We start from the raw sequence: 26,252 nt of genomic DNA, 5'->3' as shown, positions 1-26,252 counted from the left end.
CCAGGCGCCGGGCGCCCCAGCCCCAGGCTGCTCTCGCCGTACCTGACCTGCGCTGGTCCCTTGAGAACCTCGGAAGGGGAGGGCCCCATTTCATGGGGAGGACGCTAAGGCTTCTGAGGGAGTGTGACCTCTCCCAAGGTCAGTGAGTTCGGGGAGGTCCCAGGTCTGAGTGACACCCCGGGCGGCTGGAGGGCTTCAGGGACCCACACTCTCGGCCGTTAGACCAGGCCCTAGGGTGTGGTGCTGGGGCGGGAGGCCACTTGAGTCAGGCCAGCTGACCCTCCCCTTCTCTCCTCTCTTGCACATCCACCTCTCTGGTTCCGTCTTGTCTCTGTCCGTCTGTCCGTCTGCCTGTGCCGCTCAGGCGAAGGTGACGGAGGAGTGCTCCCAGTACGAGTTTGAGACCTACATGCGGCAGCAGCTGATGCTGGCCGAGGAGAAGAGCTCCGTGCACGAGGCCCGCAGCTGGGTGCCCAAGCGGCAGCTGGGCAGCGCGCCGCCCGTGCGCCGGCTGGGCCACGACGCACAGCCCATGAACCCTTTGGACGCAGCCATCCTGGCGCAGCGCTACCTGCGGAAATAGCCTCGGGCAGGGGCACCGGCACCACCCGCCGCCTCTTCCCGGCCCCCAGCCAACGGCCCCGGCTGCCGGCTGGGCCCCGTAGTGCTGAACTCTCTCCAAGGCCACACCGGGGACGGGGCAGGGACAGCCCAGGTCACACATGGGGTCAGCAGAGGTACCACGAAGCTACCTTTTGGAATGATTGCTTGATTGTTTGGTTTTTTAATCTGAGAAGCCTAGATAACTAATCTGCTTTTAATCATGACGTTTTAATCTACCTCTGTCTCTTTAACCATGCTGTCTCTGGACTGAGTGAGAGGGAGGAGGAGGGAGCCCGCCTGCCTAGGGGCCCGGCCGCCACGGACCCATCGACCCCCGGGGGCAGCCGCCCCCCACAGTCCACATAAGCTGAACGCGCAGCTCGCTGCTGGCTCCCAACACGAATGCCCGCTCCCCAGGCCCCTTGCAGTCTCTTTTCATCCCTCCCTCCCGACCCCAGGCCCCTCAGTCCAAGCTTGGGAAAACCGTCACCTCATCTTAAGCGGAATTCAAATATATTTATTTTTGTACTGAAACCAACTTCTCTCCCATCTCTAGGTGGCTCGGCCCACGGCCACTCCCTGCCCCCAGCCTGGCTGGACAGCAGGGAGTCCACAGCCCCCGATGGGCCCCCTCCTCGTGCCCAGGCTCAGAAGCCCCTTCTTGCCGGCCCCTCTCCACCTCCAGCCCACCAGTCCTTCCTTGTTTCTGGTGATGGGGAGGCCTTTCTACACTTGGTTCTCTTCCTCCCATCTCAGCTTCTCTGAGGTGCTGTACCCCCGCATTAGCCCCCATTTCCTCCTCCCCCTCACCGTGGTACCAAGGTGACACTGACACGGATGGGCAGGGTGCCTGGTGGGCGGCTGGGAGGGGTGCTCTGGGCCGCTGTGAACAGGCAGCCCTGCTTGCATGCCCCCACGCTCCCCTCACCCCTCTGTGTTCAGAGAACGGTGGGAGCATCTCCCCTCCTGCCCCTGCCTCATCATAGAGGTGGGTGTCTCTCCCAGCAGACCACCAGGGTCACCAGGGTCCTTCCTGGGGGCTGCAGGGCTTGTGGGGAGAATTATAGGGACTGGGGGGCCCAGCCTGGCTTGAGAACAGCCCTGCTGCCCTTTTGAGCCGAGATTTTGAAGTGGATGCCCGTCTTGCCAGAAACTGTTCTCACCAGAATGCCCTCCTTCCCACTCTCCCGCATTGGACTTGGCCCTGCCCGGTGCCGAGCAAAGACCTTCCCCTGGCCTACCCCCCAGGCCCCTCCGAGCAGCCAAGTGTACCCCTCCAGGCAGCCCAGGCCCTCGGGCCCTTCCTGCCTGCCCTTACTCCCCAGTGGGGAGGCGACCGAGGCCTGCGTGACCTTGTTTCCCAGAGTGTGAGCTGCCTCTCCCCAAGAACTGACTCACTGTGAGTGAATTGGGCAAGGTCCCAAACCTCCTTGTGCCTCAGTTTCCCCATCTGGAAAAAATGGGGCCACCTCTTGCCAGCAGTAGCAGGGCTGCCCACGCCCCTTCCTCCCTATGCCCCATCCCGGCACCTGGGCGCCGCGTGCCTCTGCCTCAGCGGGTCCGTGGGAGCCCTCCTGAGCCCAGCACTTACTCCCCAGAGCACCAGGCTTGGCCTCCCTCAGCCGTCCAGCTGCTGAGAGCCAGGCTCTTGTGCTGGGGGGGCGGGATGCCCTCTTTTCTGTATTTATTTCAAAAAGAAGTCTCCTAAAGGAGTAGAAATATAGTCCGGCCCAGGGCTCCCAGCCCCTGTGACTGTCCACCTGTGAGGGCCTCACCCGAGCCCCTTGTGCAGCAGCCTGCCCAGATCCTCTGGGCCTGATTGCCTGGTGGTCTTTCTCCTCCTTTTCAAAGCAATACCCTCCAGGTCTGCAAAGCCTGTCAGACAGACTGGTCCCTTCCAAGGTCAACCCACCGTGTGTCTGATTAATTTCTGGCAAAGCGAATGAGAGGAGGTTGGGTCTGCCCTCACTGGGTGTCACACGCTGAAAGAAGTCCTATTGTAAAAAAACAAAACGGAAAAAGTCACAAAAAAGTTTGTATAAAGTCATATTTTTGTACTACATGGGGACTTTTCCTGCATGTCAGCAATAAAACTTCCTGATCTGGAGGCAGCGTGGTCTGTATCGTCTCTCAGCCTCCTCGCCGTGTCTCCATCTCCCCCACCCCACCAGGCAGTGCAGGATTCCTGGCTACCACCAGGTGCCCTGGATGGGCGCCCCTCACCCCCGCAGCCATCCATCGCTGTCTTGAATGGGGGGGCGGGCAGAACCCCCAGCATTCTCCCAGCCCCGTTGGTCCACCTTCCCACCAAGTACCCAAGCAGGGACTCTCTGCTTGGCTTGGCTCAGCCCCAACCTGTCCAGGAAGGAGGTGTCCCAGAGCAGCTGCCACGGTCAGAGTATTGAGCCTCTCTCCCCACCAAACCCCCATGTGGGGTGGGGGAACCAGACAGACTGCCCACGTGCCCACGTGCCCATCCAGGGCCGCAGGGGTAAGAGGGGCCAGGCCGGGCCTTTTCCTGCGCCACCCTCCCATCCATAGGAAACCACGGGGGGGGGGTGTTCCTTCCTTCCTTTCCTCTTTCCTTCCTTCACCTAAATTTAGACTTTGCAGACTGAGCACTGGAGCAATGACGCTGGAGGTTGGCCGGCCCCGCCCCCAACACACCACAGCGCACAGGCAGACCCACGTTGTGACCAGGAACCCACACAGGCCCAGGTCACAAAAGGAGCAGAGACCTGTGCTGGAGGAGCCGCTTCCCTGGCAGATGTCCACACAGCAAGGCGGGGGTGGCACCTCTCCAAGGTGGGGGACGTCCCTGGTTCTCTACGAATTCTTCAGAGCGGGACCCCAGGCCCTCATCCCTCCCTGCCCCCATAGCCCCATAGCTACACCAGCAGCCAAGTGGCCCCCATCTTCCTGGCCACTCCCCAGTCTATACAAACGTTGCCTGTTAGCTCATCTTGACTTGCCTCTTTCCCTCTTGTACCCCGGGTCCAACCCGCTGCTGAGCCCGTCGGCCGGCCAGGCAGAACCTGACCACTTCTCACATCTCCTGTGACCACCCCATCTTGAGCCCCCTTTTCTCCCTGCTCCCACTCTTCCCTTGCAACAGCCCAGGGGCCACAGGGCAGCCAGAGTGAGCCTTTTAAAAGTCCGATGTTGTCCCTCTCCTGCTTAACCCCCTGATGGCTTCTGTCCATGCAGGGTAACATCCAGAGGCCTGTGTGTGGCCAGAAAGCTCTGCACCACAGTGCTCTCCACTGGGCCCCCTTGACTTCCTGGCCCTCCCCTCCCCACTGTTCCCAGCCACGCGGCCTCCTTGCTGACCCCAAAGGAGCCCTCCTTGCTGAACCCAAAGGAGCCAAGCAGCCTCTACTTCAAAGCCTTTGCATTGGCTATTCTTTCTGGAAGGCTCTCCCCCCCAGATACGTGCATGGCTCACTTCCCTCGGTTCAAAATGTCACTTCCTCGGAGAGGCTGTCCCTGGCCATGTCCCCTGGGTCTTCCCTAACCCCTTCCCCTGCTTTACTTCCCTTCATGTGCTTATCTCAGCTGATATCACAAGGTATGTGTGGTTATTCATTAAGTCCGTCTCCCCTGCTCAGATGTGGAGCTCCATGAGAGCGGGAGCCTTTTCTGTTGCTCCATGTGGGGGTGGGGAATTCTGGCATTTGTGGGGGAGGGGGAGGGCCAAAGCTCCGGTCAACCCCAGGAGGAGGACAGATTCTACATCCTGCTCAACATGAGTGAAAAACGTGTTTATAATCACCAGAGCCAAGAATCTAACTCTATTCATACATAAACACAGAGGATTTGTGTATACATACTATACGCTGAATTTTCTGGGGAGGCAACTACTGTGTAAAGTGGAGGAAATTTGTACTTTGAACGTTACCAAGAGTTCACCGTTTCAGACACTGACACAATATCCCAGCGTCGGTCTGCGCTTGTAGCTGTCATTTTCCTGGCAATTAATTACTTCACAAATACACAGTATTATCCTTTATTCTTTTATACTACAGGACAAAAATATATGTATATTTTTAAGTTATATTATCTATATTAATTTAATATATTAATATATATTAATTATATATTAATTTTAATTAGAGGTGGGTATATTAGCCGTAAATTTCATTTCGGGAGCATAAAAGAAGCAATAGAAACTATTATGATGGGACTTCCCCGGCAGTTCAGTGGTTAGGACTCTGCACTTCCACTGCAGGGGGCACAGGTTCCGTCTCTGGTGGGGGAACTAAGATCCCACGTGCCACGTGCCACAGCCAGAAAAAAAAAGAAAGAAAGAAAATACGAAAAGGCAGCTTTGGGTCTGACGGGGTGGAGAACCATGGCCTAGAGCTGCCCAGTAGAGGACTGGTAGGGAACATGGCTCTGGAGTTCAAATCCAGGCCCTCCTACCTACATCCATGTGACTGCACACAGCCTACTTGACCTCTCTGAGCCTCACTTTCCTCCTCTGTAACATGGGAGTCATGTGACAAACTACACCGGGTTCGTGGGAGGATTTGAAGAAGTGTTGAGACAAGCACAGCGTTTAGCGAAGTGCCAGGTACCTAAAGGATTCTCAGTTATCCATAACCGATATGACTCATTTTGTAAACTTTCACAGTGCCTCTTCCCAGCAGCCGTCCTGCGTGCTGAGGGGACATTCAGAGGACTGGGCAGGTCTTAGAGGCCTTAAGTGAGTCCCCTTCTTCCTCCACCCAAGACCTAGGCAGCCCCTGACCCCCGCCCCCGCAGTGGGGTGAGGCCCCAGTGTCCGGAGCAGAGCAGCAGGGCCAGCCGCAACCTGGGCCGCTGGGGAAGAGGGCAGAGTCGGGCTTTGCCTTGGGCCCTGCATATGCCAGGCCTGCAGAGGGCCCTCCCGGAGGCTCTGGATCGCTCAGCCTTCCGACCCCTCATTAATACCTGTCTTTCCTATGTATCATCTTAGGAACACTGTGCCTCCCAAGGTGACAAATCTTTAGTCTCACAGGCAGACAGGAGGACAGAAAGGCAGCCAACACACAGCCAAGTGGTAGGCAGCAGGTCAGCCATAGGCTGACAGACAAGGCGGAAATCAGCAGGTGGACAGGTGGCATGCAAGCCAGGCAGGCAGGAGACAGATACGCAGAGAGATCCCAGGCAGCATGACCGGAAAGCAGGTGGCTGCGCAGACCTACAGAAGGGCTGGTGGGCACGCAGAGGCAGGCAGAAGGGCAGGCAGGCAGATGGCCAGGCGGGCATGGAGATGGGGGGGAGAGAGCGATGGCCCACATGGACCAAAGGCGTCGGGCACCTCTCCCAGGGCCTCGAGGAGAAGTCCCCAGCTTCTTCAAACCCTCCAGGGCAAGGCTGCCACTTCTCTCACCTGACCTGGCCTGGCCACGTGCATCCCCCTGGAGAAGGCAGCCCTCTGGGTACCTCTCTCTGACGGACCAGCGACCATCTCAACCCCTACTCTGCTCCAACATGGCCACCTGCTTCACCAGGATTGAGTCACACCTGTCCCACTCCAAACACACAAGTTACACGCCAACCCAAACACAGACACGCCTTTGTCTGTCGGCAGCGATACCCAGAGACCTGCAGAGCACAGATGCACAGAAACAGCTGAATACAAACGTATCCGACACCTCATGGCCCCCACTCAGAGAGGCACGCGTGTGGACCCCCACGGAGACACGGGTATGTGCCACACAAACCAACACACAGCAACCTCACACTCAAGGTTGGTCACACACGCACGGCCGCAGTACACGCTGATATTCACAGGGACGGGCAGACATGCAACGTGTCAGTGCAACCCATGGAAACCTACAGCGAGTGGTCAGATTCTGGCCTCACTTTCCCTCCCAGTCCAGGCCAGGCCTTCCTCCCACCTCACTCATCTCTCCCAGCTGATGCCTCCTGCAGGAGCCCCGCGATGCAGCATCCAGAACTCTTCTCTCCCCATCCCCTGAGCAACCCCAGCCACTCCCAGGGTGTTCAGTCCATCTTGCACGTGGAGGACACACTCCCAGACCGGACTCCTCTGGGCCGCGCCTGCGTGTCTGATGGCTCCACCCAGATACTCACGGACTTCTCAAATCTAACCACCTGAAATGAAACTCGGATTCCCTAAATCCTGCTTCCCAGCTGAGCTTTCCTCAGGTGCTCAGGCCCAATACCAACCAGCTGTCCTACATTCCTGCTTCCCTCATGTCCTCATGCAATCCAGGGAGTCCTGCTGCCACTCCCTTCAGAATCTGAGCCTGGCTCACCTCCTCCACCGGCCATCCTGGTCCAAGCGCTTGGCCACTGATAGCCTGGACGGCTGCCAGCCTGCTCACTGCTCTCCCTGCTTCCATGTTTGCCCCTGTGGCCCCATCCTGCCCTGAGCCCCCACAGGGACCTCTCCAAAGTGCATCACGGAACCATGACACTCTCCTGATGGAAACTCTCCGGGGGCTCCCACCACACTTGCAATAACATCCAAGCTCCTCCACAGGCCCACCGGCCCCTTCACAATCACCCCACCAGCCTCCCCCGTGCCTCGCTGCCCTTGGGAGAGAGGTGCCCCCAGATGCTCCTACCTCAGGGCCCTTGGCTTCTTTCCTGCCCTGACACGCTCCTCTAGATCCTGGCACAGCTGCCCCCGGTCAGGATTCAAGTCTCTCCCCCGCGTCCCCTGCGAGAGCTGCCCCAGGTGTTCTTCATTACCCTTCCCCACTCCTCACCCTCTGAGCACCCAGCAGCACCCAAGACCATCCTCTTCACATGTTGTCTCTCCGCCTGTGTCAGCTCCAAGTGGGCAAAGATTTGTGTGTTCTGCTTGTTGCTGAACCCCAACACTGGGAGGTGCTGAGCAGACCAGTTAGCATTTGTTGACTAGTGGCTGAATGGATTTATACACAGATGTACCCACCCCCACAAAAATGCTCAAGCAGATACAGCACGAAAATAGACACACGAATATATGAATATGGGCAGAAATACCTCCACATATGCTCACCAAACAGACTAAAGAGTCACAGGGACACCGAAAGTCCCTTCCCCTCCCCATAGGAGTCATCCTAGTCATTTCCCTAACCAGATCTGCCCTCTGCTTGAACCCAGTCTCAGGACTGGGAGTGGGGGTCTCCAGCCTGGACAGAGAGGGGGGTCACTGGCCCACAGGCCTCAGGCTGCGCCTTCAGCTATGTCTGCAATTTCCTCTCTCCCTTCCTTCCCTCCTCCTCTCTAAGGCTCCTGCCAAGAAGGCCTCCCCCTCACCCCAGCCCAGCACAGGAAGGGGGGCCCAAAACGGGGGGGGGGGGGGGGGGGGGCCCGGGAGTCTGGGCAGGAAGAAGACCCGGCTGCCTGCTGATCACATACACATTGCAGGCAAAAGCTTTGAGCCTGGGTGGAAATGCACGCATGTGCACCAGCAGGTTTAGCCCAGAGCCAAACACACCTCTGCCCTGCACTCTGGTGCAGAAGAACACAGGGGGCCTGCAGAGGCCGGGGGATGGGTACTGCAAGGCTGGCCTGGGCCTGGCTTGAAGCCAGAGTCCAGCGTTCATTAACCCTGCGTGACCAGAGCTGGGCCAGCTGGACACACTCACTGACTGGGCCCTGGGAGGAGGGGATGAGAGCCCTGGCGCTGCATTGTGGCTGAGGGTCTGGGGGAGGGCTGGTATCTGAGCTGGGGAAAGCGGCAGGCTTCCCTGGGTGAGGGGGGCCTCCCGGGAGGAAAATCAAGGTTTAGGGAAGGGGTTAAGAGCGCAGGGTCAGAGAACAATCCTGACCACTTGGGTAAAGTCATTCAATCTCTCCGTGACTCACTTGACTTGTCTGTCAAGTGGGGATAATGGTCCCCACGTTACAGGGTTGTTAGGATTAAATGCAAAAAATATTGTCAAGGATTTAGCCCATCGCCCAGCACCTAGGCAGAACTCCATCCTCGTTATTATTGTTATTAGCAGCCGGGGGCGGGTCCCTGCAGCCGGCCTCCCCAGCGGTTTCCTGTGGGGGAGCAGACGGCCCCTTAGGCCGCGCCGCCCTCCTCTCCCCTTCCTCTCCCGGCCCTTTTCCTCCCCGCCTCCCCCGCCCCGCCCCGCCCCGTCCCTCCTCTTTCCTCGGAGGAAACTTTCCGCTGGCTTGTCCATCGGCCCGTGTCCCGCCCGCGCTGCCGCGGCCTGGGAGCCGAGCCGGGCGGGCGGGTGGCCGGGACCGGACGGGGCGGGAGCGGCCGGGCCCCGGGTGTCTGCGGCCGCCGGACGCGCCGGGGCCGGGCAGCGGGGAAGCGGAGGCGCTGACGGTGAGTGAGCCCGGGCCTCCGGGCCGCGGGATCCCCGCGGGGCGGGCGGGATGGCTGAGGGAGGCGGCTTCCCTCCTCGGAGCCCGCCCAGGGAGTGGGGAAGGCGCCCGCGTCCCTCTCCTCCATCCCGCTTCCCGGACGGCGACCGCGGGCCTCGTTTGGGGAGACCCCACCAGGGGACGGAGCCTCCTGCGGCTCACTCCCCCGGCCCTCAGGTTGTTGGGGCGTCCGCGCCCAGGGGAAGGATCCCCCAGCCAGGGCCCAGGTCTGCAACGAAATTAGGAAGCCGCTCTCTCCGGGGTGGAAGCTGGCTGGGGCTGCTCTTCCCGGGAGCGCAGCTGCCCCGAGGAGAAAGCGGGGTCAGGGTCGGCTGCAGAAGGGGAGCGGGGGTCTGACCTTGCTGACCTCGCAGGCTGACAGGGGAGCTGCGCCCCCAGAGAAGCATGGATGCCCCCCGAAGGGACATGGAGTTGCTCAGCAACAGCCTGGCGGCCTACGCACACATCCGCGGTGAGGGCAGACCCCGGGACGTGGACCCCTCCCTGCCTCCTCAGGCCCCACTCCACCCCTTCCCTCCCCTCCTCCCCGCCCCTGCCATTATACCCCCCTCAGCCAGTCACCTACTCCCAACCCCGCCCCCCCCCGCCCCGTCTCCCCTGACTGCCGATGACAGCTACCTAAGGTTCTTCAAATAGGGGGTACTGTCCTTGACCCCCAAACTTAGATCCTGGAGTCTTTTCGAGATGGGATGACTCCCGCGCGCCAGGCCCCCTCCATGACTTTTGCCCTCTGACCCCCAGCTAACCCCGAGAGCTTTGGCCTCTACTTCGTGCTGGGCGTCTGCTTTGGCCTGCTGCTCACCCTGTGCCTCCTAGTCATCAGCATCTCCTGCGCACCCCGCCCGCGGCCCCGAGGCCCCGTTCCGCGCCGGGACCCCCGCAGCAGCACCCTGGAGGCCGAGGATGATGACGACGACGACGACGACGAGGACACGGTGACTCGGCTGGGCCCCGACGACACGCTGCCGGGGCCGGAGCTGTCCGCGGAGCCCGACGGGCCCCTGAGCGTCAACGTCTTCACTTCGGCGGAGGAGCTGGAGCGGGCGCAGCGGCTAGAGGAGCGGGAACGCATCCTGCGGGAGATCTGGCGCACTGGACAGCCAGACCTGCTGGGCACCGGCACGCTGGGGCCCAGCCCCACGGGCACGGGCACCCTGGGCCGCATGCACTATTACTGACCGGCCCCGCTCCCGCTGCGAGGCTCTCAGCGTACTGGACATGCACAGGGGCTTCGAGCTGCCCCAGGACCTTTGGACTGCCCCTGCCCTCGGTGCTATGGAGGCCCCGCCCCCACGGCTCCCATGGTGCTATTGGGCCTGGATTCCCGCCCCCTGGGAGACGCCCTTCCCCAGTCCAGCCAGAAGGCCTGGACGCAAGGTCCCCACCTCCTCTCTGGGGGATGGTTAAGAGGTGACTTAAGAGGTGACGTGACCAATGAAAGCTGCATTCTCAGTGACTCAGTCTCCCTCTGTTTTCCTTGCCCCTAATGACCCCCAAGCTCCCCGCCATGCAGGGGGCCTCAGGGCTGAGACCCCTTTACCAGACTAACCACCTCCTTCCACCCACCCGACGCCTCAGCACACACGCTTGCGTTCACATGGCAAAAACACACTCCTGCGCCCACACGCCACCACCTCACTACAGACGCACATACACAAAAATCAACCGCATTCCTTACAAATGCATTCCTCGCCGGCCAACACCTGGGCACACGGCGCCCCTGGCCCTACAAATGCCCTGGGTTTATGCATCACTGCAATGACACACACACATGCACGCAAGGCCTTGGCACCCTGACCTTGACGCTAAGGCGCTATTAGCCCCAGTGCAACCAAGTGGGCCTGAGCTGAGCTGCGGAGTTCGTGTCTGTCACTGCGTTCCTGAGTCCCTCTGGACAGTGGAGCCAACTGGGAGGGGTCTGGGCTGGAGAGCCGGCCCGCCCGGCCCCTCCCCTGGCGCACAGCTGGATTCCGGAATCCGGCCCGCGGGCAGAGGCCCGACCCCTCCTGGGCCCCTCCTGCCGGCCAGTTCTCCAGCGCGGGGGCAGGCGTCCGAAGGAGCCACCCTCCCCTCTCCGCACCCCCCTCCCCGCCATCCGGTGGATAAAAATAGCCGTGCGCAGGCCTTGGGAACGGTAATGGAAGCCACATGTTGGCCAGATGTGCCCGGGAGCAACTGCCAGGAACGCGGAGGGCCGGGAGCGCGAGCGCCAGCCCCGCCCCGCCGCGCAGACCCCGCCCCGCACGGACCAGGGAGGCGCGGCGCGCGTACACCGACGAGTTTACTTTCTCGTGTTTCCCAAAGTCGTGTGCAAGCACTTGGGTGGCCGGAGCCAGACGTCGCTCCAGGTCCCGCCGTGGTCCCTCCCCGGGCCACCCTCAGTGCGTCTGCGTCTGCGCGTGGATGGAGCCCCGGTTCCGGGACTCCTGGGTCCTCCGCTGCATCTGAACCTAATGGAGAGAGGGCGTCAGGGGCGTGCCGGCCGCCGCCCCCCGCCCCGCCCCGCCCCGCCCCGCCTGGGACCCGCACCCCACCCACCTCCAACATCGTGCGCTTCTGCCTCTCCCTTCTCAGCTCCTCCCAGATGTCGGTCAGCTTCTTTCTGCGGACGCGAGACCGAGGGGAAGGGGTGGGCCGGGCAGGCCTAGAGCCCCCACCCCTCCCCTCCCCTCCCCGCACCCTTCCCCACTTACTCCAGTTGCACCCCTATCAGCTCCAGCGACCTCCTTAAAGCCTCCACCTCGTCTTTTATCCTCACCATGTCGTCTCTGTCACTTTTGCCGTCTGTGAGATTTTGCGGGACCAAGGAGTGGAGGGTGGGATTCATCTGGGGCTCTGGAGTCAGCATAATAGGTTGTGGATTCTTCTGAGCGGGGGTTACCTCTTTGGGGGGCACCTCTTCTTTGGGAGACTCTTCCTCTTTGGGGGTGGTCTCATCCTTCCCTGGTGCCTCCTCCAGGAGGGTGGTAGCCTCTTCCTGGGGGTGGGCCTTCTCAAGGGCAGGCGTGGACCCTGACTTGGACTTGGACTCAGACTGGAGAAGGGAGCTGCCCCTCTCATCCAGGGGATGTTTCACCATGCGGATGGGGGGCTCCGCTGGCATGTGAACCCACTCTTGGGATTGAGCCTCACTGTCCTCAAGAGAACTGGCGTTTAGCAGGGCTTCCTCCAGAGAGAAGTGATGGAACTGAGTGTTGTCTCTGATGGAGGCCTCTTCAGAGAGCACCTGCTCCGGGGTCAAGACCTTTCCCAGGGTGGAGGCCTCGTCCCCAGGAGGGGCCATCTTTGGACCAGGTGGGACTTCTGGGATCTGGGCCTCAGGCACAGAAAAGACCCTGTCTGGGCTAGGAGCTTTGTCCTCCAGAGCTGGGGTCTCCTTATCTGGAGTTAGGGTTTCCTCTGGAGTCGGGGCCTTTACTGGAGACAGGGTCTTCTCTGGGCTGCAGGCATTATGTGGAGATGAGGTCTTCTCTGGTCTGGGAGCCTTATCTGGAGATGGGGTCTTCTCTGGTCTAGGGGCCTTATCCAGAGATGGGGTCTTCTCTAGGCTGGGGGTCTTGTCCAGAGTTGGGGTTTTATTCACATGAGGGGCCTTTGTAAGCTTGCTCTGCTCTTCGCCCTGTGGTGAGGGGGGTGAGATCTCAACCAAGGTTTGAGTCTGGTTCCCCTTGGCCTGGGATCCTTCACCCTCGCACACCACACCCCTGGGAACCAGACTCTGCCCAATATCCCCGCTCTCCCAAGTCTCCGGCCTCTCACCTGACTGGCCGCAGAGCGTTGCTGGGAAGCCTGGGTTCTGGATCGCTTTCTGCCACTCTGGCCTGGATACCCACTGAGGAAACTGCCGCTGGAGCCTGTGAGAGCAGAGCCTCAGCGGCCTAGGCCTACTTGGACCCCAAGCCTCTCCCCATCTCTGTCCCTCAGCACAACCAGGCAGGCATAGACACTTACTGGAGTTTTGGGAGGGGCACTTCTGACTGTCTCCACTGGGTGTCCAAGATGGCCTGAAACATATCCCCATCAGATCTGGGGGTAGGGGCAGGGAGCAGCATTTCTTTTGTACCCTCCTCTCTCCCCCTCCCCAACCCCGCTCCTTACTTGGCTTTGCTGGGCCTAGTGGGGGCTGTCACCAGCTTCTTGACTGTAGGGACGGCTGTTTTGGGCACCATCTTTTTGGGTTCCTTAATAGGAGCTGGGAGGGGAGAAGGGAGCGGGGCATTTGTTCACTCACGTATCCATTCCTCTGTCACGGGCCCTGTCCTGTGCTGTGCACAGGGGACTAGTGACAGGAGAGGAATCATATCTGACTCTGCTTCCTGGGAGCTCCGGGGACACTGACCGTGGGAGCACCCCAGAGAGTCGTCAGGGAAGGCTTTGTGGGGAGACGGCTCCAAATCCTGCCAGGTTTTTGGTTTTGTTTTGTTTTTTAATATTTATTTATTTACTTATTTATTTGGCTGTGTCAGGTCTAGCTGCAGCACACGGGACCTTTGTTGCCATGTGCTAGATCTTTTAGTTGCAGCATGTGGGATCTAGTTCCCTGACTAGGGATTGAACCCGGGCCCCCTGCATTGGGAGCATGGAGTCCTAGCCACTGGACCATCAGAGAAGTCCCCCTGCCAGTTTTTAATGCATGCTTTTCTAAGACTTGTCCTCAGCGTAGTGCTCATGGCTCGTTCAGACTCTTCTCCTTCCTGGACCAAGGCAATAACCTTCCCCCTCCCAGTCCACACGCTCTTCTCTGTCTTCTCTATCACATCTACTCCCTAAGAGATCTCACCCAGTCTGTGGGTTTAATTATCATCAATAAGCCAGCAATTCCCAAATTTTCATCTCTAGCCCATTCCTCTTCCCTGAACTCCAGACTCATACCTGACAGCCCTCTCAATATTTCCACTTAACCTAGCATCACACACTTACCATAGCCAGAACTAATCTCTTGCTTCCCAATCTCCTTGCCCTTGGAATCTGCCCCTTTCCCACTGTTCCCCATCTCACCCACTCACTCAGACAACAAAGTGAGGATTTCTCCTTGATGCTATATTCCCTTATGCTGCACATGCAAACCATCAGTAAGCCCTGTCTGCTCTAAGCACAACCCGAATCCAGCCACTCATCCCCACCTCCACCACTAAGCACTCTAGATCAAGTCACGCCATCCTCACCAGGACTACTGCAGCAGCCTCCAACCTGGGCTTGGGCTGCACCCACCCTGCCTTTGCTTTGCTGTCCCCACAGCAGCCAGAATGAGCTCATGTTCTCCTGGGGAAGCAGACATAAAAGAAGTAAACTATGTAGTGTGTTAGAGATTTATTACTAGCACTGAGGAAGAATCCGCAGGGGAGTGTGTGGTTTTAAATGAGGCGGTCAGAGAAGCCCACAATGAGAAGGTGACATCAGAGTGCGCACTTGAAGGCAGGCATACAAGTGACATTCCTATCCATGGACACAGAAGCAGCCACTCTGGCACCCGCACACATGCTGAAATTGACTTACACGCACAGTACCACACACAGATACAAGCAAAATCCCCTGACTGTGGGTCGCAGTGGGCAAGAGCATGGTTCCTACAGCCAGACAGCAGGCTTGGAATTCCTACTCCGTTACTTGCCAGTTGTGTGAGAACTTGGTTGGTAACTTAACCTCTCTGTGCCCCCATGTCCTCATCCATGAAACATGGATAACAAGATTACACATCCTGTAGGGTTGTGGTGAGGTCTGAGTGACTGAGTCCTTGTAAGGTGCTTAGTGTATGACATATAATCAAAGCTCAGTAAATGTTATCTTTGACTCCTGCTTCTTGTAGTGTGGCTGATTAGATGCTCTTTGGGGTCCCTCCACTAAAGACCAATTATATCCTGCTTAGGATACAATTTTAAGGCACTGTTGGACATAAAAGGGGTGGGAGAAGTCCACAAAAAAGGGAGGAATTGAGGCCAGAAAGGAAGTGAGAGGACAGCACAACTTCGTGGCTATGGAGCCTGGGCCCGTGATGAGGAGCAGGCGCCCTGGGTTCTGGTCCTTTGGCTCATCACAGGCCCAAAGCTCCGTAGCCAGACAGCAGGCAGAGCCGTGCACCGCTTTCTTCCAGAGGACTGAAGTGGTCTTTGGTGGTTGGTGCCCTCTGGCTACTGGCAGAAGTAAAAGCAAGTCCTCTCTGGAAGAAGTCTTCTCCCAGGGGGGCATACAAAACTCCCACAGATTGAAATCATACACAAAGATCCTAAAACACAGAAGAGAGCGAGGCTACTGCGCGCAGGAGTCAGCAGATGCAACACAGCAGAAACTGAAAGTGTCAGGAAGAGAACACAGCACAGCTACGTATAATACATTTAAAGAAATAAAAGATGAGCATGTAACGAAGGGATGGTTAGGAATGAACAGGCAGACTTTGCAGTGAAAAAAAAAAAGAATTCCGTACTACTATAGATGAAAAATAGCATATGTGAAATAAAATGCAATGTATTGGTTAAACAGCAGATTAAACCTAGATAAAAGCTAGAGAGAGAATTAGTAAACCAGGAGTAGAATGAGACAAGGAGTGAACATTTGAAAGCAATGTTAAAAGGTGTAGGTAATAGAAGCAGGGTTTGACTATGGCTGAGTGAGGTAAGTGGTGGATAAATCCTCTGCCTACACAGCAACTATAAAGCTGGATAAAAATAACAAAAAAACCATTTCAGTGCTTGGATACTGAGCAAAGACATATAAAATAATTGGAGAAGCATTTGTGCTCGATGGTGCTCTTGCCTGATCCCATGCCTCCCCAACTCCCTGCTGCCTTGGTCCATGTGGATGTTGTGCAGGGTGAGATAGGTGGAGGATGAGCAGCTTCACTGCCATGGTTGAAGAGAACTCAATCAATATGGGGTGCAACCCTGGATTTGGCATTGGTTTCACTGATACAACATCAAAAGCACAAGCAACCAAAGAAAAAATAGGTAAGTGGGACTTGATCAAAATTTGTGTATCAAAGGACACACCATCAAGAAAGTGAAAAGACAACCCAAAGAACGGGGAAAAATATTTGCAAATCACATATACGATTGCCAATCATATTCAAGATAAGAAATACAGAAAATATAAAGAACTCCTACAACTCAACAGTAAAAAGCCAACCCAATTAAAAAATGGGCAAAGGGCCCAAATAGATATTTCTTCAAAAGAAGATATACAAATAGCCGATAGACATATGAAAAGACGCGCAACATCACTAGTCCTCAAAGAAATGCAAAGCAAAACCACAATGGGATAGCACTTCATACCCACCAGGATGCTTACAATCAAAAGACGGATAGTAACAAGTATTGGTAGGAATATGGAGAGACTGGAGCCCTCATACACTTAGTCAGTGGGAATATAAAATGGTGCAACCACTTCGGAAAACAGTCTGCCAGTTCTTCCTAAGGTTAAACACAGACTTACCATATCACCCAGCAATTTCTTTCGTAGGTATATACCCAAGAGAAATGGAAACCTGACCACATAAAAGCTTATATACCAAAAAAAAAAAAAAAAAAAATCTTATATACCAAAGTTCGTAGCCAAAAAGTAGAAACAACCCAAATATCCATCAACTAATGAATGGATAAAAAGTGATACAATAGAATATTATTGGGCAATAAAAAGGAATGAAGTACGACACATACTACAAAAGGAATAAACCTTGAAAACATTATTCAAGGTGAAAGAAGCCCATTAAAAAGACCATATGCCCATGATACCATGTATATGAAATGTAGGCAGATCTATCAAGACAAAGATTAGTGGTTGTCTTGGGATGGGGAGGGGAGACTGGGGAGACTGTTGGGGTAATGGCTAAAGAGTACAGTGGGTGGTGAAAATATTCTAAAATTGATTGTGGTGATGTTACACAACTATGACTATACTAAACAACACTGAATTGTACATTTAAATGAGTGGATTGTATGGTATGTGAATATATCTCAATAAAGCTGTTAACCCCTGTTCCCCAAAAAAGGTGGCAGGCCAGATTTGGCCCACAGACCATAATTTGCTAACTCCTGGCCTAAACACCCCAATTAAAAGGCAGAGATTGTCAGACTGAATTTAAAAAGCAAGATCCAACTATATACTATGTACAACAGATTCAAAGACACAAATAGGTTGACAGTAAAAGGTTGGAGAAAGATACATCACACAAATAATAACTTTGTTTTGCCTGATATTAATATATGGTTATATAATAGTAACCATACATTAAGATCAGACAAAACAAACTTTAAGAGAAGAAAAGTCACTAAAGAAAAAGAGGGAGAAGTTAGGGACTTCACTGGTGGAGCAGTAGTTGAGAATCCACCTGCCAACGCAGGGGACACAGGTTTGAGCCCTGGTCTGGGAAGATCCCACATGCCGCGGAGCAACTAAGCCTGTGCGCCACAACTACTGAGCCCATGTGCCGCAACTATTGAAGCCCGCATACCTAGAGCCCATGCTCCACAACAAGAGAAGCCACTGCAATGAGAAGCCCGCACGCTGCAATGAAGAGTAGCACCCACCCACTGCAACTAGAGAAAGCCTGCAGAAGACCCAATGCAGCCAATCAATCAATCAATCAATCAATCAATTTACTTAAAAAAAAAAGAGGGAGAGGTTATAATGATAAACAGGTAAATATATCAGGCAGAGATAACAATTACAAATGTATATGTGCCTAACAACAAAGCCTCAAAATATATAAAGCAAACACTGACAGAATTGAAAGGAGAAATAATTCAGAAATAATAGCTGGAGATTTGTTCAGGAGAAAGGTTAAGACTTTGAATTTAGACTTGTAAAGTTAAATATACATGGTAAATGTCAAGCGCAACCACTAAAATAAAAAATAAAGTGTACAAATTCCAAATTAATGAAAAAAGTGAATTAAGAAAAAAAGGAGAAAAGAATCATTTAAAAATATTATAAAATAATTATGATTTATATAATCTAAACTCATCAATTTATCACCAAAGAAAAAGACTGACAAACTACAGTAAAAAACCAAAGGTACTGTCTAGAGATCTTTTGCAAAACAATTTACATATAGTTAATGCTATTGTACACTTAAAAATGGTTAGGATGGTAAATTTTATATATTTCTTATCACAACTTTTTTTTTTTTGGGCACACGGGCTTAGTTGCTCCGTGGCATGTGGGATCTTCCTGGAGCAGGGATCGAACCCATGTCCTCTGCATTGGCAGGCAGATTCTTAACCACTGCGCCACCTAGGAAGCCCCACAATTTTTTTAAGAAGGTACAATAGAAAAGTTTTCTTTTAAGATTTTTTTTAAGTATTTGAATATAGTAACAAGAGACTGAACAAGAATATATAACAAGAGATTAAATAAGAAAAGAGATGAAACAAACATTATTAGAAGTGAAAAGAGACTATAACTGCAGATACAGATGAGATTAAAAAGATTATAAGAAGGACTTCCCTGGTGGCACAGTGATTAAGAATCCACCTGCCAATGCAGGGAACATGGGTTCGATCCCTGGTCCTGGAAGATCCCACATGCCACGGAGAAACTGAGCCCGTGCTCCACAACTACTGAGCCCACATGCCACAACTACTGAAGCCCATGCACCTAGAGCCCGTGCTCCACAACAAGAGAAGCCCCCACAATGAGAAGCCCTTGCACCACAATGAAGAGTAGCCCTTGCTCGCTGCAACCAGAGAAAGCCCGCGTGCAACAACGAAGACACAATGTAGCCATAAATAAATTAATAAAACATTATATATGAGAATATTATGAACAACTTTATGCAAATAATTAGAAAACATTGATTAAATGAATAATTTAAAAATATAATTCACTAAAACTGACTCAAGAATTTTAGTGAGATTTTTGGCCAGCCATAGTTACCCAGGGACCAGGAGACAGAATGCTGTCTGTGCATGTCTCCTAAAGTGTGAGGTTTCTTCTCCCTCTGAGTTCCAAGGTGAAGCCCTTTAAAGAACAGTTGTAAACGGATCTTTGCAGATGTAATCAAATTAAGATGAGGTCATACTGGATTAGGGTGGACCCCTACCCAGTGGCTGGTATCCTTTTTAGAAGATGGAAATTTGGACACAGACACACAGGGCAGAAGACTTTGTGAAGACAGAGGCAGAGAATGGAGTAATGCATCTAGAGGCCAAAGACTGTCAGAAGCTAAGATGAAGCAAGGAAAGATTCTTCCCCTGCAACCTTCACAGAGAACATCCAGATTATGGATTTCCAGGTTCCAAAAATGGGAGATATTTGTGTTGTTTTAAGCCAGGAGGAAGGAAGGAAAGAAGGAAGGAAGGAAGGAAGGAAGGAAGGAAGGAAGGAAGGAAGGAAGGAAGGAAAGGTGGGTTGATTTTAGCCAGAAACCAGACTTGCTTATAACTATAAAGAAATTGAAATAGTGTAAAATCTTCCCATAATGGAAGAAAACAGGGTCAGATGAATCTACAAGCAGGTTTTACCAGCTTTCAAGGAAAAGTGATTCCCATCTTATCTAAGATCTAAAGCTATTTTAAAAACAAAAAATATATTCCTTAACTCATTCATGGAGCCAGTATAATACTGATAATCAGATGAGGACAATAAAAGTAAATGCAAAAATCTGAAGGAAAAGAAAAAAACTGGGAAGGTATCCCAATAGTATATGAAAAAATAATAAACCATGACCAATTTGAATTTATCCCAGGAATACGAAGGTGGCTTAATATTAGAAAATTCTACAAATATCTTTATTACATTGACAGATTAAAGAAGAAAACCCACATAATCATTTCAAAAGATTCATATAAACAATTTGAGAAAATTCGACACCCACTCTTAATAAAAATTCTAAGTAAAAGAAATAGAAAGGACCTTCCTTAACCAGAAAAAAATACATCTACAAAAGATCTAAGCAAACATCATTGTTAAAGGGAAAAAGTTTGAAGCATTCCATTTAAAATCAGGAACATGGTAATGATGTGCAGCATATTGTATTTCTATTGTATCATGATCCTAGCCACTAGAGTGAAACAAGAAAATGAAATTAAAAGATACAAGAAGTGGAAAAGATAGAACCAAATTTCATCTACTCACAGATGAAATTACTGTCTTCATAGAAAACTTATTAAGGATTTACAGATAAATTACTGAAATTATCAGCACCATGGTTGGCTATAAAAAATCAATATATAAAAATCAGTGCATTGCTATAGTCCTGTAATAAAAAGGATATCTCATTTTTTAAAAGACACAATAAAACTACATGCAGAAATAATAAGTGGAGCTAGAACAAGGGATTGTCCATATGGAAAAAAGTATAATTGGATCACTGATTACAATCAATGCTACATAGATAAAAGCACTTAAAAATGAAAAGCAAAAAAAACAAAAACAAAAACAAAAACAAACAAAAAAATAAATAAAAAAAATGAAAAGCAACACTTTAAAAGTTTTAAAGAAAATACAAATGAACTCTTTCTGAACTTGGGGCAGGAAGGATTTCTTAAACAAGAAAAAACCTGCTAGCTATCAAAGATAAGATTTCATTAAAATTAACTCCTAGATAAATATTGTATGTTGTCACTTATATGTGGTTATCACTTATATGTGGAATCTAAAAAACAAAACAAACAAATGAATACAACAAAATAGAAACAGACTCATAGACAGAGAGAACAAACTAGTGGTTTCCAGTGGGGAGAGGGAAGGGGGAAGCGGCAAGATAGGAGTAGGGGATTAAAAGGTACAAACCACTATGTATAAAATAAATAATGGGGATTCCCCGGAGGTTCAGTGGTTAGGACTCGGCACTTTCACTGCTGTGGTCCTGGGTTCAATTCCTGATTGGGGGTCCCACATAAAAATACATTTTAAAAAATAAACAAACAAATAAATAAGCTACATGGTGGGAATATAAATTGGTACAACCACTATAGAGGACAGTATGGAGGTTCCTTAAAAAACTAAAAATAGAACTACCGTATAATCCAGCAATTCCACATCTGGGCATATATCTGGAGAAAACCGTAATTCGAAAAGAAAAGATACATGCACCCCAATGTTCACTGCAGCACTACTTACTATACCCAAGACATGGAAGCAACCTAAATGTCCATCAACAGTTGAATGGATAAAGAAGATGTGGTACATATATGCAATGGAATATTACTCAACCATAAAAAAGGCAAAAGAATGCTATTTGCAGCAACAAAGATGGACCTAGATATTATCATACTAAGTGAAGTAAATCAGACAAAGACAAATATATGATATCACTCATATGTGGAATCTAATTTTTTAAATGATATATAAATAAACAAGCTACAAGGATTTACTGTACAGCACAGGGAATATAGCCAATATTTTACAATAACTTTAAATGGAGTATAAAATGTAACATTTTTTGAATCAGTATACTGTACACCTGAAACTAATATAATATTGTAAATCAACCACACTTCAAAAAAATTTTTTTTTAATTTAGAACTCCTGTTCATCAAAAACATCATTAAAAAAAGAAAAGCCACAAACTGAAAGTGTCTATTAACATGTATAACATAATTCAGAATATATAAAGAACTCCAACAGTTATTACTAACCAGGGAAATACAAATGAAGTCCACAGTGAGATGCTATTTTGTGCTAGATTCAAAAAAAAATAATGAAATCTGGTAATACCAAGTGCTGAAGAGGATTTGGATCAGTATGAGCTCTTATACACCAATGGTGGAGTGGTAAAGTGTACAATCCCTTTGGAAACCAATGGACTTTTACCTCATGAAAGTTGAACATTCATATACCCTACAATCTAGCAGTGCCACTCCTAAGATGATATCCTAGGGGAACATTATACCTGCACGTTGGAAGGCAGACACATGACAGTGTGTATGACAGCACTATTTGTAATAGTAAAAACTAGAGCCCTGCTGCTTCTGGCTCCAGTCCTGGCAACCTCATCACAGCCCTCCTAGCCCCTCTTGTCTTTACTATTCGGCTCCTGCAACAGGAGTCCCGCTGCCAGAGGCTGGGCAAGTCCCTCAAAACACACACCACATCCAGAGAACAGCCCTCAAGGGACTGAAGCCTTGAGGCAGCCCTGGGGCCAGCAGTGGCTAGTGGTTCATATTAGAAAGGTAAAAGAGATTTTCTGTTTCCTGTTTTCTAAATATACATTTTTCACTCAGTGTCTTAAATGTTTGTGTTTGAAACACATTAAACATCTAGTATTGCTGTTTTCTACTTGGCTTTAGCAAACAATAAATGAATAAAAAATAAAAGAAAATAAAAATAAAAACTAGAAACAACAAAAATGTCCAACATCAGGAATAGACCAGATACATAAATTGTGGTAATTCCCACAAGGATGGTATACAGCAGAGAAAAATAAGTGAACTACATCTACACATGGATGAATCTTAGAAACATAATGTTAATTGGAAACAGCAAGTTCCAGAAGACCAGAAACATATACCATTTTTATAGAGCTCAAAAACAAACAAAAATAAAGTGATACATTGATTAGGTACATACCTAAGTAAGTACACTGAAAAACTCAAGGGAGACCTTCCCTGTTGGCACAGTAGTTACCAATTCACCTACCGGGCTTCCTAGGTGGTTAAGAATCCTCCTGCCAGTGCAGGGGACACCAGTTCGATCCCTGCTCCTGGAAGATCCCACATGCCGCAGAGCAACTAAGCCTGTGAGCCACAACTAGAGAAAGCCCGCATGCAACAATGAAGACCCAACACAGCCAATTAATTAATTAATTAATTAATTAAAAAAAAAAGAATCCACCTGCCAATGCAGGGGGCATGGGTTCGAGCCCTGGTCCAGGAAGATCCCACATGCCATGGAGCAACTAAGCCCATGCGCCACAACTACTGAAGCCCATGTGCCTAGAGTCCGTGCTCCTCAATGAGAAGCCACCGCACTGAGAAGCCCGAAATGAAGAGTAGTCCATGTTCACCACAACTAGAGAAAACCCGAGTGCAGCAATGGACACAACGTAGCCAATAAATTAGTTAATTAATTTTTTTTAAAAACCTCAAGGGAATTATTCAAAATTCTGGATCGTGGTTAGGGTTACCTTTGATGTGGGGGAAGTAGCAGAAGGGAAAGAGAAGAAGCACACAAACCATTGACTATGTTCTAGTTCTTGGGTTTGGGTGACAGACCATGGGTGTTCATCATTAACTTTTAAAACACATATATTACATATATTTTTGGATTATGTGAAATATTACATTAAAACATAAAGACACATCCCACAAATACACTGACACAGAAATGGAGCTATTCACTGACACACTTAATAGATACAGGAACACACAGTCTCAAAGACCCAGATACATTGATCCATACATTTCCTTACAAAATGAAACAAATCTAAACACATCCATTTATGAGAAAGACAACCACACTCTCAAGACAGAGGAACAGAAAGATACTAACACACACAAAGTAACACACACTGACTCACATGCATTCCTACCAGGTCTTTAACCCATGGGGAGATACCTCCTAAGGGGTATCTGGACCACTGGGAAGCTATGGGTGTTTATGAGCAACTGAAATGGCAGGTCTCCCAGAGATCACCCCCCAATTCCAGGCTTCCCGGGCACTCACCTGATTCCCGAGATATCACTTTCCGTGGAGTCAGCTTCTTGATCTATGCAGAAAAGAAGTGTCAGAATCTGAAGAGGAGCCTTTGCATTTCTAGGTCCACCCTCATTTGTGGGTGGCCCTCCAGCTGTGTCCAATGAGTACCACAACCCCCAACTCTGTCCAGAGTAACCTGCCCCTTGCCAGCTGAGTGCCTGACTCCATACTCACCGGGGGTGGTGGGAGAACAAAGTTATCTGGGAAAAGTCCTCTTCTGCCTTGAGACTCTCCTTCCCACCAGCCCTTATCCTCTGTGATCTGGGAGAGCAAGATGCCGCAGGGAGGTGAGCCAGATCCCTACTCTCCTTCCCTCCCCAAGCCCACCCTCCTCAACACCCCCGTCCCTGTGCCGTCCCCTGCCCCTGTGCCTTTCACACCTTCCTCAGTACTTTCACCTCGTCCCCCCTCCGCAGCGCCAACTCGTCTGGGGCCTCGGGATGGTAGTCAAACAGGACCCTGTAGATCTCAGGGTGGGAGACTGCGGGGAGATCAGTTCACTGAAGCCAAACTCCTTCCCCAAACAAGTCATCGGCTCCCTCCTCCATCAGCCTAGCTGGGTCCCTCCTCCCCCAAGTCAGGGTGGCTTGGGGGAGAGGATTCCAAGGAACCCTTTGGCTGGGTGCTCACCTGTCCGCAGGTAGTCTGGAGGGCTGTCATAGGTCAGGCTGCTCAGCTAGTGGGGGCAGGGGGAGGAACAAGCTGAGCCTCTGACACCCCCCACCCCCACCCCAAGAACTCACCACTTCTTTGCCCACTCCACCCATTTTACCTTGGGAGGCCGCTGGGAGCCAAGGCTGATTGAAGGCATGTCTGGGTTACCAAGGCCTGGTGGGGGATAGTGAGGTTAGGGAGGGTGCTAATTCAGTTTAGGCCATGGGAGAGGTCAAAGGGGTCATGGGGCAAGATGTGTGTGGATCACAGGCTCAGGCCACTGGGGTGGGTCACTGAAGATTGTAGAGTCTGGTCACAGGGTTTCACGGGGTCACAGGGTCCAGGTCTCACTTGGGGGCCCACTGTCCAGCAACTCCACAAAGTTAGATGGGAAGGCTCCCAGCTGCCCGTTCTTCTTCCCCAGCCACCAGCCGTCCTCAATCTGGAGAGGGGGGAGCACGCAGGGGCATCTGGTTCTGCCCCAAGGGTCTCCCTAGGAATCTTAGGCCCCCCTTCACTCCGATTCTGCCAGATGACCCCTCTCCTCCCTTGCTCCCTCACTTTCCCATTTCTGTGCCCCCTCATCAATCCCATCACCCACACCCTCACTGCACCCACGTCCCCTCATCCGAAGAGGTACTCCATCATCTCCCCCCAAACCCTCTCATCACCTCATCCTCTCACCTCCTTTATCACTTCCACAACCTCCCCAGCTTGCAGCTTCAGCTCGTCCGCCTGTTCCGGGCTGTAGCTGAAGTTCACTTTGCACCATCTTTGGGGGCCCGGAGATTTGACGGGGCGACCTGGGGTCGGACGAGAGTGAGGCCTCTTGAGCCTCACGCCCCAGTCCTCTGAGCTGGGGGAGGGGCGGGCCGCGAGCGCCCCCTTGGTGCCTCCAGACCCGCCCCAGGGCGGAGCATTGTACTCGAGAACCAATCACAGGCCTCACAGCGGCCGCGCGGCCCCGCCCAGAGCCGCGCCCGTCACGGCTAGCTGGGGACCACCTGGGCGCTGGGGGTCCGCGCGCCAGCCCAGCGGCCGCAGCGCTCACCTCGACGGCGCGCACAGCGAGGTCTCGGCGCCTCCCCTGAGCCGCGGAGAATCTTCGGGATCTCCTGAGAAAGAGCGCACCGGCAGCGGGGCTCTTAGCTCCGGGGGGCACGCGCTGAGACACCCCCACCCCCTCCCGACCTCCAGCCCGGCCTCACCTGCACCAGGCACTCGGGGAAGAGGCCACAACGGCCCCCCAGCTCTCCACGCAGCCAGCCCAGTGCGGGCCCCTTGCACACCTGCCGGACCACGTCCCCGGACGCCAGGCTCAGCTCGTCCTCCTTCTGTGCGCGGTATCCGGCCAGGACCAGCGCCTCTGTGGGCGGAGGATGGCGCGGGCATGCGGCTCAGAAGAGCCCAGTCGGGGCCGACTGGCCATGACGCGAGTCCCGGGCCCCGTGTGGACAATGGGAGAGCGGGGTGGTGGTGCAGGCTTTTATCGCTATTTCCACGCAGTTGCATAGAAGAGCCTCCCCAAACCCTCTGCACATACCCATGGCTTCCGGGACGCCTTCCAGAGCCGAGCTGCGAGGATGGTGCAGTAGCGTTCGCAGCCGAGTACTGGGTCCAGGTAGGGTGGGACAAGCCGCGAAATTGGGAAGCCAGGGAGGCGGAGACGCGAGCCGATAGGTCGGGCTCCAGGTGCAGGGAGTGCGTGTGGGAGAGGGGGCGGCCCAGCTCGGCAGGTTCTGCCCTTAAACCAGGGCTGAGGACTGCAGGGTCTCTGGCCAGTGCTGAGGTCACAGCTCCCCGACATGTTCTTGTCTGCCTAAGCTACCTAAATTTCAGTCTAGCCACCTTCCCTCCTCCTCCCAGCCTTGGCCCTGAGACTCCCACCCACCGTTAGCACAGACTCTTCCCTAGCCTACCCTCTCCGGGCTGGCAAGCTTTTTAGCTTCAGGGTAGGTAAGGAGAGGCACATACCAGGGTGGGGCCCCCCAGCAGGTAGCAACCGCTCTAAGGCGAGTCCT

At 52.4% G+C, this 26,252-nt stretch overlaps 3 protein-coding genes across 8 annotated transcripts in view; 2 read left to right on the top strand and 1 right to left on the bottom strand.

The window, feature by feature from the left end:
- STK40 (serine/threonine kinase 40) overlaps window positions 1-2,730 on the top strand; it is a 38,076-nt gene extending 35,346 nt beyond the window's left edge. For 3 of the 4 annotated variants that reach the window (XM_057705504.1, XM_057705478.1, XM_057705489.1), the window contains one exon: window positions 365-810. In XM_057705504.1, coding sequence (XP_057561487.1) covers window positions 365-583 — 219 coding nt within the window. In that variant the 3' untranslated portion in view covers window positions 584-810. Of the gene's footprint in view, window positions 1-364; window positions 811-1,159 lie in introns of those variants that run through there. The other variant, XR_009048755.1, reaches the window with a different exon arrangement.
- Window positions 2,731-8,707: 5,977 nt separating this feature from the next.
- EVA1B (eva-1 homolog B) lies at window positions 8,708-10,402 on the top strand. The gene is made up of 3 exons (XM_057716694.1): window positions 8,708-8,887; window positions 9,300-9,397; window positions 9,688-10,402. Exons 2-3 carry the CDS (start codon window positions 9,331-9,333, stop codon window positions 10,122-10,124), a joined length of 504 nt encoding a protein of 167 aa, XP_057572677.1. The 5' UTR covers window positions 8,708-8,887; window positions 9,300-9,330; the 3' UTR covers window positions 10,125-10,402.
- An 807-nt stretch (window positions 10,403-11,209) lies between these two features.
- SH3D21 (SH3 domain containing 21) lies at window positions 11,210-25,825 on the bottom strand. 3 transcript variants are annotated; one of them, XM_057716684.1, is made up of 16 exons: window positions 25,775-25,825; window positions 25,440-25,597; window positions 25,283-25,346; window positions 24,916-25,034; window positions 24,583-24,673; window positions 24,350-24,405; window positions 24,208-24,253; window positions 23,958-24,058; window positions 23,752-23,838; window positions 23,545-23,587; window positions 13,045-13,138; window positions 12,898-12,950; window positions 12,706-12,800; window positions 11,640-12,565; window positions 11,485-11,548; window positions 11,210-11,396 (listed from the first exon to the last, which is right to left on the bottom strand). In XM_057716684.1, exons 1-16 carry the CDS (start codon window positions 25,776-25,778, stop codon window positions 11,325-11,327), a joined length of 2,073 nt encoding a protein of 690 aa, XP_057572667.1. In that variant the 5' UTR covers window positions 25,779-25,825; the 3' UTR covers window positions 11,210-11,324. The 3 variants fall into 3 exon arrangements, with proteins under 3 accessions (XP_057572667.1, XP_057572646.1, XP_057572656.1); XM_057716663.1 differs by lacking the exon at window positions 24,583-24,673 and having other exon boundaries at window positions 25,440-25,817; XM_057716673.1 differs by lacking the exons at window positions 24,583-24,673; window positions 25,283-25,346 and having other exon boundaries at window positions 25,440-25,817.
- Window positions 25,826-26,252: the final 427 nt, after the last annotated feature.

This window comes from Hippopotamus amphibius, chromosome 1 (assembly GCF_030028045.1).
Source record: "Hippopotamus amphibius kiboko isolate mHipAmp2 chromosome 1, mHipAmp2.hap2, whole genome shotgun sequence".
Classification (NCBI taxonomy): domain Eukaryota; kingdom Metazoa; phylum Chordata; class Mammalia; order Artiodactyla; family Hippopotamidae; genus Hippopotamus; species Hippopotamus amphibius.
Note: the sequence above shows the minus strand (reverse complement) of the source record. Positions and strands in the feature narration are given on the sequence as shown.

Excerpts from the sequence above, each read along its gene's own strand:
- EVA1B (XM_057716694.1), top strand. The coding sequence starts at position 9,331 with ATGGATGCCCCCCGAAGGGACATGGAGTTGCTCAGCAACAGCCTGGCG. Across the intron at positions 9,398-9,687 it reads GGCCTACGCACACATCCGCG|CTAACCCCGAGAGCTTTGGC; the intron begins GTGAGGGCAGAC and ends TCTGACCCCCAG.
- SH3D21 (XM_057716663.1), bottom strand. The coding sequence starts at position 25,743 with ATGCAACTGCGTGGAAATAGCGATAAAAGCCTGCACCACCACCCCGCT. Across the intron at positions 12,801-12,897 it reads GTGCCCCTCCCAAAACTCCA|GCTCCAGCGGCAGTTTCCTC; the intron begins GTAAGTGTCTAT and ends CTGCTCTCACAG. Across the intron at positions 12,566-12,705 it reads AACGCTCTGCGGCCAGTCAG|GGCGAAGAGCAGAGCAAGCT; the intron begins GTGAGAGGCCGG and ends CCCTCACCACAG.